At 40.4% G+C, this 12,733-nt stretch overlaps 1 protein-coding gene across 3 annotated transcripts in view; it reads left to right on the forward strand.

Annotated features, from left to right (window-relative positions):
* LOC112152399 (alpha-1,3-mannosyl-glycoprotein 4-beta-N-acetylglucosaminyltransferase C) overlaps positions 1 to 6,450 on the forward strand; it is a 117,866-nt gene extending 111,416 nt beyond the window's left edge. For all 3 annotated transcript variants that reach the window (XM_024281956.2, XM_024281955.2, XM_024281957.2), the window contains 3 exons: positions 2,604 to 2,746; positions 4,870 to 5,017; positions 5,104 to 6,450. In XM_024281956.2, the coding sequence (XP_024137724.1) occupies positions 2,604 to 2,746; positions 4,870 to 5,017; positions 5,104 to 6,263 (1,451 nt within the window). In that variant the 3' untranslated portion in view covers positions 6,264 to 6,450. The remainder of the gene's footprint in view (positions 1 to 2,603; positions 2,747 to 4,869; positions 5,018 to 5,103) is intronic.
* The last annotated feature ends 6,283 nt before the right edge of the window (positions 6,451 to 12,733 follow it).

Genomic DNA, 12,733 nt, shown 5'->3' on the forward strand with positions numbered 1-12,733 from the left:
TGTAATTCATTTGAATCCAGTAATATATATATATATATATGTGAATTATTTGGAAATAATACTTTTGGATCAATATTTTTGTATCCCATGAAATGACAAAATCCTGCAAGATTTACTTTTTCGTGTTTATTTACAGAAAACTTTTCCTGACTAAACCGTCAGTAGCACTCTGCATTACAAAAATAAATAAAATCATATATATACAGTATATAAATTTCCACAAGTTTTGACAACTGAAGGAAAGTGTTTGAAGACTTATTTACTGTCTTATGTTTGTGTTTTTAACTCTTTAACACCAGAGCTCCACTGTTTATGTTCTTTCATAAACTGTAAGTTTTTTGAATTGTTTACATGATCAGCTGTGTTTGCTTCCTTCTAATTGGTCTATTTTGAGGATGATGACGCCTTCTAAACCCACGCAGACAGGAAGTTTAGGTTCGCAGATGAGGCTGTAGCCTACCTGCCATGCCGAAGCATCGTTGTGACAAAAACAACGGCTAAGACTTGAAATACAGTGTTCCCCTTATTTGTGGGGGTTTGGGACCGCAGACCTCACGGATACGAAGAACCTCCAGTCTCCGTCTCACCCCCCACCGCTGGTGGCCGAACAATTACCGATCAATACTCAACAAAACACTTCTGATCATGCTGTGTGAACATTAATTTAAAAACATTGGAGTAGTGCTCAACATTACAGTAGACTGAACTTCTCATGAGGACTGTCACTCTGTGCCTTAAAAAAGCGCTTTTTCTCCTTCGTCAGTTAAGTGTGAGAGAATTTTCCAGTTTCATCCATTTTAAACACCTGCTCTGGATGATAATTATCTCAATGATTGTCAGGATATTTTTGAGCTGCTGCTATCTCTTCTGCATAGAGAAATGGAATCACAAACATGATGAAGCGGTGGAACACTGTAACGATGTTTTGAGAAGTTATAAAACACACAGCACATTTAGTGTGTTCTTTTAAACACGTCCACAGTTGCTGACAGCTTCTTTACCACTAAACTATATTAAAACAGTAACAATAAAATCATTGAAGTGAAGCAGATTACTAGGAACCAGCGCTGATGTCACAGAGCTGATGTCACAGAGCTGATGTCACTCTGCGACATCTTGATGCTGTGACATCAGCATGTGAGGACCCGCTCGTTTTCATGGGTATGGGAGGGGCTGCTGCTGAGAGAGCAGGTTTTAGAGAATTATTCAGAAATGCATGAAAGGATCAAAATACTACTTTGGGGTTCTTTACAGAACAGTATAACACAATTTGCAAAGTGGTTTTAATATTCTTATATTTCTAGTCCCAACATTTATGCCATGTACAATCAGATATCTAATCTATGCCTTTGATTATCAAATCAAAAAGTAGATTTTTCATGGTATGGCCCCTTTAAATAGAACAATCAGAAGAAAGCCAACGCAGCCCTTTGTCTCCGCCCCAAATTGTCAAAAGTCATTTTCCACTTGCGTGCAGAGAGTAGCTCTGTGAGCTGCTTTAGCTACATGCCGGAGCCCCAGCGAGCGCACATGAGAAAATGCCGCGCGTGCATCGTGCTCGCTGAAAATCTGCTAGCGCGCACATATCAAATCCCCGAGGGAACAGCCACATGAGCAGAAGTAGACAGTCTCTCGAGCGATGACTTTTTCTGCTCACGGGAGGATTGAACACAAGCGCGCAGGAGCAGAAAGTGCTCGCGAGGGCCGAATTGTCCGTTATGAATGTTTGATACGTGCATAGAGATGTCTTATTTCTGCGTGGAGTTTTGACTAATAAATAATGCCATCTTTTTCATCAGTAGAAGACTTGGTAGGCTCTTGTACAGCCCCCATCAGGCCACATTAGACAGTCTCTGTCCCTCTCAATATCTGATTCTGCCTGGTGACATCTGTCATTGTGTCTCCTCTTTCCTCCCTTTCTGCTGCGTCTCTCAGGTGCTGCTTTCATGACAGAAACACAAAATGGCTCACTCTTAGCAGACGGCAGATGGTTTTCCTCCTAAAATGGAACTCGAGCAATGAATAACGCAATGAATAATAAGTTGTTTATTCAGCCATTGGGCCCAGCAGCAGGCCTTTGCTGAAATTGTCCCTGTCACCTGGGAGCACGCTGTTTCTCACATGGAAAGCTGTTTTTGTATCATCAGAATTAGGGGGGTTGTCACAGGATCAGCGTGTGATCGGGCAGAGAGTGAGCAGCGTAATTTCATTTAGTTCAGACTGTCAGTTCTATAAGTAAACATCACAGCGGCCAGCGCACAGAACATTTGTTTTCTGTCAAGAGACGTCACAGTGGTTTAATGACTTCTCCAGCATCATCTGGCCTGCATGACTAATGCACAAGGACAACAGATGACGGATGCTTGGCCTCAGAACAGCCATTATAATGACCATAGCGATTCATAACCAGCAGTCATTTTGTCTAATCCAACTTGACGCCTTAAAATCGTCCTGCTGTGTTATTCTCGGTGCATTCGGTCACATCTGTCATGTTGAGCGGCTCATCAATATTTAATAATGATGATGATCTGTTGAGTTTTATGACTGTCTGAGGTGGCTTCATTCCTTTCAGTGACCACACTTGTCTTTGTCGTTTCTCACAGCGAGACACACGACTATGAGGCTACTATGGAAGTCTGTGGACAAGATGAGGTGTCTGAGGAAGCGATCCACTCTCCCAGTCCTCACCTTCCTCCTCACTTCTCTCCTCTTTTTCAACATCTACATGGATGACGGATATGTGCTGGTGAGTGGTGGATTAGCATTCCAGCATTGAACTTTCATTCACTTTAATGAGCGAGGTTAAGCCTTAGTCATAGCTGCCCTTACGGGTGGATACAGTCACTTTTGTTCGATGACATCATCAATAATCGCCAGTCTGCTAGCATTAGCATGGAGCTTCCAGCTGTCAAATATACAAAACAACAGCTGTTTTATAACTTTAAAAAGGTCATGCTACAACAAAAAGTCATTCTCACATTTAAATGTAAACTTCTGTGCTTCAGAGCGCACCCACGAGAAGAAAAGCGCTTCTCAGCGGGACGCGGTTTAGCCTTGAGGGGGAGGACTTTATATCTCTCAATTTGGAGGGTGAAATTTAAAAAATACATTTCCCGGACACACTTGGACTTAAACTCCCCCTTCAAATAAAGGGAAAGGGAGAAGCGAAGAATTCAGATTGGGCCCTTGATAATACACGCCGTGGAAGCCTAAATCGGCGAGGCAAAGCGGAGGACTGCCGTTCCTCCAGGTGCAATTAATTTGCGTTAAGAAAAAAGAAATCAATACATTATCCTTACAAATGCTTCACGATGCACTTACCACACGCACCACCATCATACGATCAATTATCAAGTTGTTCCTTAAGGTCACTGCAGAAGCCTCAAAGGAACTGTAAAGGTGCGTTCACACCGAACGCGGCCAGTTTCTGCGACGAGATTTGAGCGACGGGCGTGGCGTGAAGTTCTGCCAGCAGCTCGAGTTGAGCGATGAGTCGTAAATCAGGCAGCAAAGCCAAAATGTAAATATCTGAAGTTTGAAGTTTGAAGTTTGAAGTGACGCGAAGCCAATCAGTAACTCAGCTTTGGGCACGTGACGTTTTCAGTGACTCGATCAGCAGGTAGAATATTAATCCAAAGTGAGCGTTCCTCTCCAGAACTTCCATCTTTTTACTTAACCCATTGGAGCCGTCGGGTCGCAGAGTTCATCTGGCTACTTTGAGGTGAAGGCGGGATAAACTCTGGACAGATCAGTGGCTTTCTCTCCCACGGTGGAGCTCACTCACTTGATATGCCAGCAGACAAAGAGCCGCTGCGGGATGCAGAGGCTGCCGGCTCTGACCTCATCCAGACATTAAAGAAAGAAAAAAGGTCTCCTAGTTTTATTTTCCACACTCAGGTTAATACGAGACAGAGAGCCTTCAAGCTCAGCCACAGAGACACAGAAACACTGTGAAAGCTGCTGTAATACAGACACAGTCCCCTGTACCAGGAAGATCTTTGAAAAATAATCAAATAAACCCAAACATGGAGACATGATTACTGATGTTTTTATAGAACTTTTCATAATCAATAAACCTGATTTATTTCTCAACATCATCTGTGTCTTCATACAGATATCCATAGACACCGTTCCTTATGGTGATCATCCTGAAAACATTAGCTAGTAGCTCCTCCCACATGCTTCAGCGGCCTCAAGCTCAGGAACACATTTTTGGACAAGCGATGAGCAGCAAATTTGTTGCGCAACGAAAGAGGGGCGGGGCATGCAAATTTCTTGCGCGAATTGTGTTTGTGTGAATGCACCTTAAGAACCTGGACTCCCTTTTCACATGCAGCCCCTCCTGTGCATGACTTTCAATGGGCCCGGACAACCAAAAAACCGAGCACTTTTATGGGTCAACCCCCCCATGTGTGCATGTGACTCGGGCTTTAGAGACAAGCTTGAAAGGGCAGATACTTTTTTGGATAGAGCTGTCACATTTGAAAAATTAAGATCTGCCCTTACTGTGACAGACTGGCGATCTGCCTTCGCCCATCAGTAGCCTGTTTAGGCTCAGGCACCCCCGTGACCCAGAGAGGGACAAAGAGGTCAAGAAGATGAATGAATGAAAAAGGTCTGCCCTTAAATGTACGTAAGAACACAGATGGATGTTTTTCAAAACAAAGAAGGAACATAGCAAAGCTTGAAAAGGGTTGGGGGACAGATGTGTATATTCACAAATATTACAGACTTTGTTTTGTAATCTAAAACTGCTATCACTAAAGAAAAGCACCTAAAATTAAACAAATGGTTTACATCATTTTCTTTACTGATGACAGTTATGCTAGTTCAAATGAAGAATCCTAACTTGCATTTCTTGTGTTTTAGGAAGCAGAAAAAAGACCCCTGGGAGAAACGCTGACTCATCCAGCCAACTCTGAAAGATACAGTCACACATTGAGGGATCTGTCAAATTTCTCTGGCAGCATAAATGTAACATATCGCTACCTCGCTGGAGTTCCTTTGCCACGCAAGAGTAAGCTGTTTAATCAGAAATACTTATTTTACTTCCAGGATAGAAGCACTCACCTGTGAAATGACCATCTGACCTCTTCTTTTCAGAGTATCTCACCATTGGTTTGGCGTCCGTCAAGAGGAAAAGAGGAAACTACCTGCTGGAGACCATCAAATCCATATTTGATCAGTCCAGTTATGAGGAGCTGAAGGAGATCGTGGTCGTGGTCCACCTGGCAGACTTTGACCTGCTCTGGTGTGAGAACCAGGTCCAGGAAATCACCCGGAAGTTTGCTCACCACATCATAGCTGGACGCCTGCTGGTCATCCAGGCTCCAGAGGAATACTATCCATCTCTGGAAGGGTTGAAAAGAAACTACAACGACCCCGAAGACCGGGTCCGTTTTCGTTCCAAGCAGAACGTGGACTACGCGTTCCTCCTCAACTTCTGCACAAACCTGTCCCACTTCTACATGATGCTGGAGGACGATGTGCGCTGTTCCCGAAACTTCCTGACAGCGCTGAAGAAGGTGATCACCTCCAGAGAGGGCACCTACTGGGTGATGTTGGAGTTCTCCAAGCTGGGCTACATCGGGAAGCTGTACCACTCCAGAGACCTGCCACGTTTGGCACATTTCCTCCTCATGTTCTACCAGGAAATGCCTTGTGACTGGCTCCTCATCCATTTCAGGGGTCTGCTGGCCCAGAAGGACGTGATCCGATTCAAGCCCTCTCTGTTCCAGCACATGGGCTACTACTCCTCTTACAAAGGAGCCGAGAACAAGCTGAAGGACGACGATTTTGAAGAAGACTCCCTTGACATTCCTGACAACCCTCCTGCCAGTCTCTACACAAACATCAACATCTTTGAAAACTACGATGCCACGAAGGCTTACAGCAGCATTGTGGACGAGTATTTCTGGGGGAAACCTCCCTCCACTGGGGACTTCTTCCTTGTAATTTTCAACAAATCAACCAAAGTGAGCAGAATCAAAATTGTGACGGGCACAGAGGACAGACAGAATGACATTCTTCACCATGGAGCCCTGGAAGTTGGCCAGACGTCAGTGGAGACTAAACAGGGCAGACAGTGTACATCCTACATTACATTGGGGGAGTTTAAGGCAGGAAACATTGAGGTCAACAAGGTGGACTACAAAATTGGTTTTGACATTGAGTGCATTAGAATAGTTATTACAGCCAGTCAAAAAGAATGGCTCATCATAAGAACTATCAGTCTATGGACCACACAGCCTGCTAACCAATGAGAAGACCAGGAGTTCATTTCTGTACATTTTGTCGTCAAATAGACTTTTGCTGTCTTGTGAATGCAAATCAATCCAGATTTTCTTGGGTTGTTCTTGGGCTGTAAAGAATGTATTAAAATACTGTCTGTGTACATGGAAACCTTTATAGTTATTTCATTCTGGAGAAAAATCTCTTTTCAAAACAGTATACTTGGTTGGTGTCTTTTTTTTCTGTCATTTATTTTTCTGTCAATTTATGCTTGAAAAAATTTCCAGCTGCAATGTTTAACCCTTTAACACCTGAGGCGTCGCCAGTGACGCTTAAACACAAAATCTTTAGCGTACTTTAACTTTTGAACACGATCAACATAATTCCAGTGGATTTTAAAGGAGAAAAGCGGCTCGACGAGCCACTTTTCTCCTTTAAAATCCACTGGAATTATGTTGATCGTGTTAACAATTGAACAGTTACAGTAAATCAAGGAAAATAAACACTGGAGTTCAGGTGTTAAAGGGTTAAACTGCACTGTTTCCTCCAAATTTTCTGAGAAAGTTTCAAGTAATAAGACATGCAGGGTGTCCCTTTTACTAGTGTATTTCTTTTATGCTTTGCAACAAGTCAAATAATGCTTTAAGTTGCTGATTGTCACTTCAAAAACAAAATTCTTTTTGGAAAGAAGTAAGAAAAGGAGTGAAAAGGTGGTTTGTTTGTGCTGAAAAGTGTCACAGCAAGCCTTTGAAGTGTCTACAATTCAAAAACAGTTGACAATTTTATAGTGCTTAAAAACCTAAATCCTAGTAATATTAAAAATGAGGCTTCCATTCTTTTAACCCTTTGACTACCCAACCAAGAAAAAAAATCAAAAAACTTATTTTGCTGCCTATCGTCTTGGGGGAGTGACACACTCAATCATTGTTTGAATAACATGTTTTAAATGTCCTCTATCGTTAGCTTGAGCCGGTCTTTAAGGGTTAAAATCATTCACAATAAATAAGTGTTGACTTTGCCCCTTTAAATGAATCCTAGAATAGTGAGAACCATTTGGATGGAACTGCTGGATAATACAAGTGCAAAATTGTTTTAAAGACTTTCTTTACGCCTCAAAGAAATGTTTTTATTGTCCTTTGCTGCATTCTGCTGGTTGTCACAGGGACTAGTAACTCCCTTCATTTAGCAACATTTAGAGTAAATTCCAAACAAACGTTTGCACAGAAAAACACATGGTGATGATCTCTAAAGCTTAACACGGCCTGATTGATGAAATGGCTGATTGGGGAGTCCAAACTGTGGAGCACTTCTTTTGCTTCAGCATACCCATCAGTAAAAGGTGTACTGATGCAACTACAGTGAAGAAGGATACATAAAAAAAAAAGGTTACATTTTATTTTTCTTTAGCAGTGACATTTATAAAAACAACAATCAAATGAAGCATGTTCTGTTTTGTTTCTCTTGAATAATCTTTACAAAATGTAAGTATACTGCAAGTGTACTTTGTCTATACTAAAAGTAAGGTGGTATACTTGAAGTTGACTTGTTACATTCTATCTATGCTATTCAGTTAGTGTATTTCACTACATGTACCTAATACTAAAATATACTTTTCTGCAGAAGGTACTTTTCTCTTTGCTTTATACCCAAAAATGTGTTTTGATATTCCCTTTTGCTAGAATGGACTACTCTTTCGGTTCTGTTATAGTGGAACTGGTTATAGATTCTCTGCTCCTTTCCATGTGTTTTTTGACACATTAAAAACTCAATCCCACTATTAGCAATTTCAGCAATCTTGGTGGTAAAACCGTCTGCTTATTCAGAACACTACTGCTTCTTTTCTTTGTATTCATAAACATTATCGGTTTTTTTTTTTTTAATATTGAGCCAAATATGCCCCATAGGAAATGAATGAGAAATTGCTCAAACCCTTCTAAATCTTTGTGTATTTTGAAACTCGTGAACTTCTGCGTATATTTTCAGCTCGAGACACCATTCAAACTTTAAAATGTTCAGCAACTACTCAGTTTTTAGAGTAATTTGGCATTTTACTTTTATTTTAACAACATGCTAGCCGTTTTTGGCTAATTTAGACATTTTTCTAGTTTTTCAGGCAAATTTGGAGTTCGGCTAATTATTTAGCATTATGTTAGCTGTTTTGTCAAAATTAGACTTTTAAAATTCTTTAGGCAAATTTGGAGTTTAGCTAACATTTTAGCATTAAGCTGCCTGTTTTTGCAAAGTTACACATTTTATCATTTTTTCAACTAATTTGGCATTTAGATAATATTTTAGCAAGCTTTCAGTTTTAGTGCTTTCAGCTTGACCATTTTAGCTCTCAGTTGTAGCTGATGATTAGTTCTGGCATCTGGCCACATTCAGCTTACAGCATTCTCACCTGCATGATCACAGGTAATGCTACATATCTAGTTAAAATTATTATGCATTTTGATGTGTGAGCACCAAATTTGGCATGACTGTACCTGATGATCCCCTCTTTTTAGCAAAGCACATTATCCATGAGAAAATCCATGATTTTGACAAATACACAACAGAGACGCTTTCCAAAAATTAGAATATCATGAAAAAGGGTTTTAATTTCCGTAATTCCAATTTTAAAAAATGTACCTTTCATAGAATAAAGATTTAGGGCCCATTGTTTTAAGTGATTTGAAGAACGTGTTTGTTCATTTTTACAGAAATCAGGGTCCCAGCTCATGAAACCCACAAAATCAGGATTTCCAAAAATCAGGAAACTGGAGAAAACTCAATTTCCTTCTCAGATTCACAAAAAGAGAAAGATAGACATTATTATCATATTATATCCATCAAAATAAAGAATTTTTTAAATGATCTTTCCATCCTCAGTCCCTCAATAGTACAGGCAGGGCCCAGGTCCTGCGGGAAGATGAAATCTGCATCAATATCCAGATCCTCGAGGAACCATGATGTCCTCTAGAACATTCTGGCAGTCTGTTGCAGTGATTTTGAATTGAAGAAAACAGAGTTTATCTGAGTTGATCAGTGCTGGACTAACTGTGGAGATTTCACATGGACATTCTAGCAGTTTGGGTTCTGCTCCTCACTAGCCGTCCTCCAATCCCTTTGACCTTGATTCCCAAATGAAAGAAACACTTTACTTTCATCAGAAAACAAAACCCTGCACCATTACACAACAGTCCACTCTGTCGTCTCTGTTTCCTCCGCTGGTCCAGGCTCAGAAGTGCCTTGACCTGAGAAATGCGACAGTTGTAGTCCATGCTCTGAATGCGTCTGAATGTGGAGGTTTTTGAAGCTGCTCCTCCTCATTATTCCAGTCTTTCTGGATGTCTGCAGATTCTTGAATATTGTCATTTTATTAATCCCACAGTCGTCTCTTTTGCTGCTGCATCTTCTCCAGACACTTTGTCCTTCCTTTAGACTCTGTGAACTGGAGCCTCCTTAGCTGTGAACTTTAGTGGCTTACCCAGACTCTGGAGGGTTCTCTGATGGAAAACTCCCAGAAGGAGATTTGGTCCAGCTCCAGCCCGGCACACTGCTCCCAGCTCCCCAGATTCCAGTTCATTAGAAATGGGTGAGAATGAAGAATAGCAGCGCGTGAAGACAGAGTTCCCTCTCCTCGGAGCGGTGGGAGCATTACAGGTGTCATGTGTGCTGCCGTCTCCTCTCGCTGTGACTTGTCCTCAGGTGTTGTCAGTAAATAACAGATGGCTAGGCCACAAATAGAACCAAATAAGTTTCCAGTTTTCCAGAAAAATTCACCCCACTTTTCTAACTTACTTGAGACAATGAAATGTCACAAGTTAGGATTTTGTTTATTTTTATGTTAGGTCATTGCCTCCAGCCTCATTCTGTGCAGCTACTTTCATAGAATTGACATTAATGATAAGTGAGGATGGCTCCTGTAGAATCTGAGAATATTCCTTCTATATTTTCTCCTGAGGCGGCCTTTTTGTTCTGCTGCTTTCCAACTCACTGATTTTTCTCATCTCACTTTCCTCCCAATAAATGTTCTGTCTTTATTATTTGTTTTTTTTTTTTGCATCCCATGTTTAGTTCACCTTTAATATAGAAAAAGAGAAAAAACAACTCATCAGGAAAAAATTGGATTATGATTATTGTCTTTGTGTTTTGACGATACACATGCTCTGGATCTTAACAAATTCCACATTTATATTTTATAACCACAAATTATTGAGGTGTATCTAAATTTATTTTGAATTAAATGTTTTATGAAACATTTTTAATCACGTTTTATTTTTAAAGCATCTTAAAAACAAAATTCAAACACAACTTCTTTTGGTTTTGGAAAAGGTTTATTTCAACTAATTAAAAGCTAAAAAAATAAATAAACAACACAAACAACAGAAAGATACAATAAATACATATAAATACACATCTGAATACTTAAAAGTAATTCAGTTATTACTCTCAGTCATATAAATAGACATAATAACTCCTCTGAATACAGAACATGACACAATGAGATTGTTATTAAATTGATCAAAATAATGTAATTAATTGCTTAAAAAAGAGTGAGAGGAAGCAAACTTCCCTCCCTAAGTTCTAATCAGTTATTTATGCAGATCCAGATCATAAAAAATCCACAGCTATCAATAAGTCCCATGACAAAGATGAAGTACCAAATAATTTTGTAAGTAGTCACAATGTTATTCCAGAAATCATGATGGCATGTCCACATCAAGATTCTAAACTACAGTAGGTGCATATCGTTTAACATGCATTATTAAAGAAATGGTTCTTACAAATTACGTTATAGATAATCATGAGAAATCATTAACATACATCACATATCATTCAACAAAGTGAAGTGCTTACTTCATGAAAAGAATATGCTATTGATGTAATCATCTTCAATAAATGATTTATCTCATGTCGAGGTTTTTTCCCTACTGAGAAGGAAGGTCAAAGGGCAGTTTCAGTGTCACCAAAGTCTTTGTCCCAGCTGAAAAAGTTACAGATATGGAAATGATGTTACATCCAGATGAGAAGGTCGATTTTCTTTAAAAATTCCAAGGTTGGTATTTCTTCTTCTGCTGTCAGACTGACATCCATCCTTCTGGTTTTAAGAAATGTTTCATGAAGGTTGAGTTACAATTATCTTTTTCTCATCTGTAGTCTTTATTGTTAGACAACTATTTTACTACAGGAAATAAAAAGGCACTAAATATGTCTGCTGACTGGCTGGCCGGATGGACAGATGGATGGATGGATGGACGGACAGACGGATGGATGGGTGAATGGATGGACGGACAGATGGATGGATGGATGGACGGACAGACGGATGGATGGGTGAATGGATGGACGGACAGATGGATGGACGGACAGACGGATGGATGGGTGAATGGATGGATGGACAGACGGATGGATGGATGGACGGACAGACGGATGGATGGGTGAATGGATGGACGGACAGATGGACGGACGGACAGACGGATGGGTGGACGGACAGACGGACAGACGGATGGATGGACGGACAGACGGACGGACAGAGGGATGGATGGACGGACAGACGGACGGACAGACGGATGGATGGATGGACAGACGGATGGATGGGTGAATGGATGGATGGACAGACGGATGGATGGGTGAATGGATGGGCAATGCAAGCATTGTTGGGGCCGACTATATTAAAATATTTTAGTCATTAAAATAAACTGCTCAAAAGAATAAAAGGAACACTGCAAAAACACATCCTATATTTGAACAAAAGAATAAGACCATTTCTAAATCCTTTATTCTGTACATAGTTGCTTGTGCTGGCTAGGGCTGCCACAATTAGTCGACTAATCAATGACTAATTCACTATTAAATGGTAAATGGCGCATACTTGTTTAGCACTTTCTACCTTCCTTGAAGGCCCAAAGCGCTTCATATTCACATACCCATTCATACACTGGTGGTGGCTAAGCTGCCAAACACTAGCGCCAACCTCCCACCAGAGGCAATTCAGGGTTCAATGTCTTGCCCAAAGACACTTCCACGCAAGGCGGGAATCAAACCCGCAATCTTCTGATCAGGAGTCGACCGCCCTACCACTGCACCATGGCCCCCATATATTATCATATTAAAATAATTTAATAGTGAATTAGTTGTTACTTTATATTCTATGGAGTCAGTGTACTAAAGTTGAACAAAGTTGTGAGCGTTTAGCACCAAACAATACACTTTTTTATATTTGAAGTCAGTGAGACCAAAACTTTATCTTCAGTGAAAAATAGTTCCTTGTTTCAGATGCCGATTTACAGTTTTTCTCAGTCGCTTTGGTGCGTTTCTCAGATCAGAATTGAAATTCTCATAACTATTAGTTCAACCTCCACAACACTTAGTCATTTGTACACATCATAGTAGCAACTTCTCCTCTCTGAACAAACTGCAAATGATTTTAGACACGAATCAGTTGCTTTCATACATTTCTCTGCTGTTTTTTGACATTTCCATTTGCTTATGTCATGTCAGTCAGAATTAACTATACTTATGG

Source organism: Oryzias melastigma, linkage group LG6, assembly GCF_002922805.2.
Source record: "Oryzias melastigma strain HK-1 linkage group LG6, ASM292280v2, whole genome shotgun sequence".
Taxonomy (NCBI): Eukaryota; Metazoa; Chordata; class Actinopteri; order Beloniformes; family Adrianichthyidae; genus Oryzias; species Oryzias melastigma.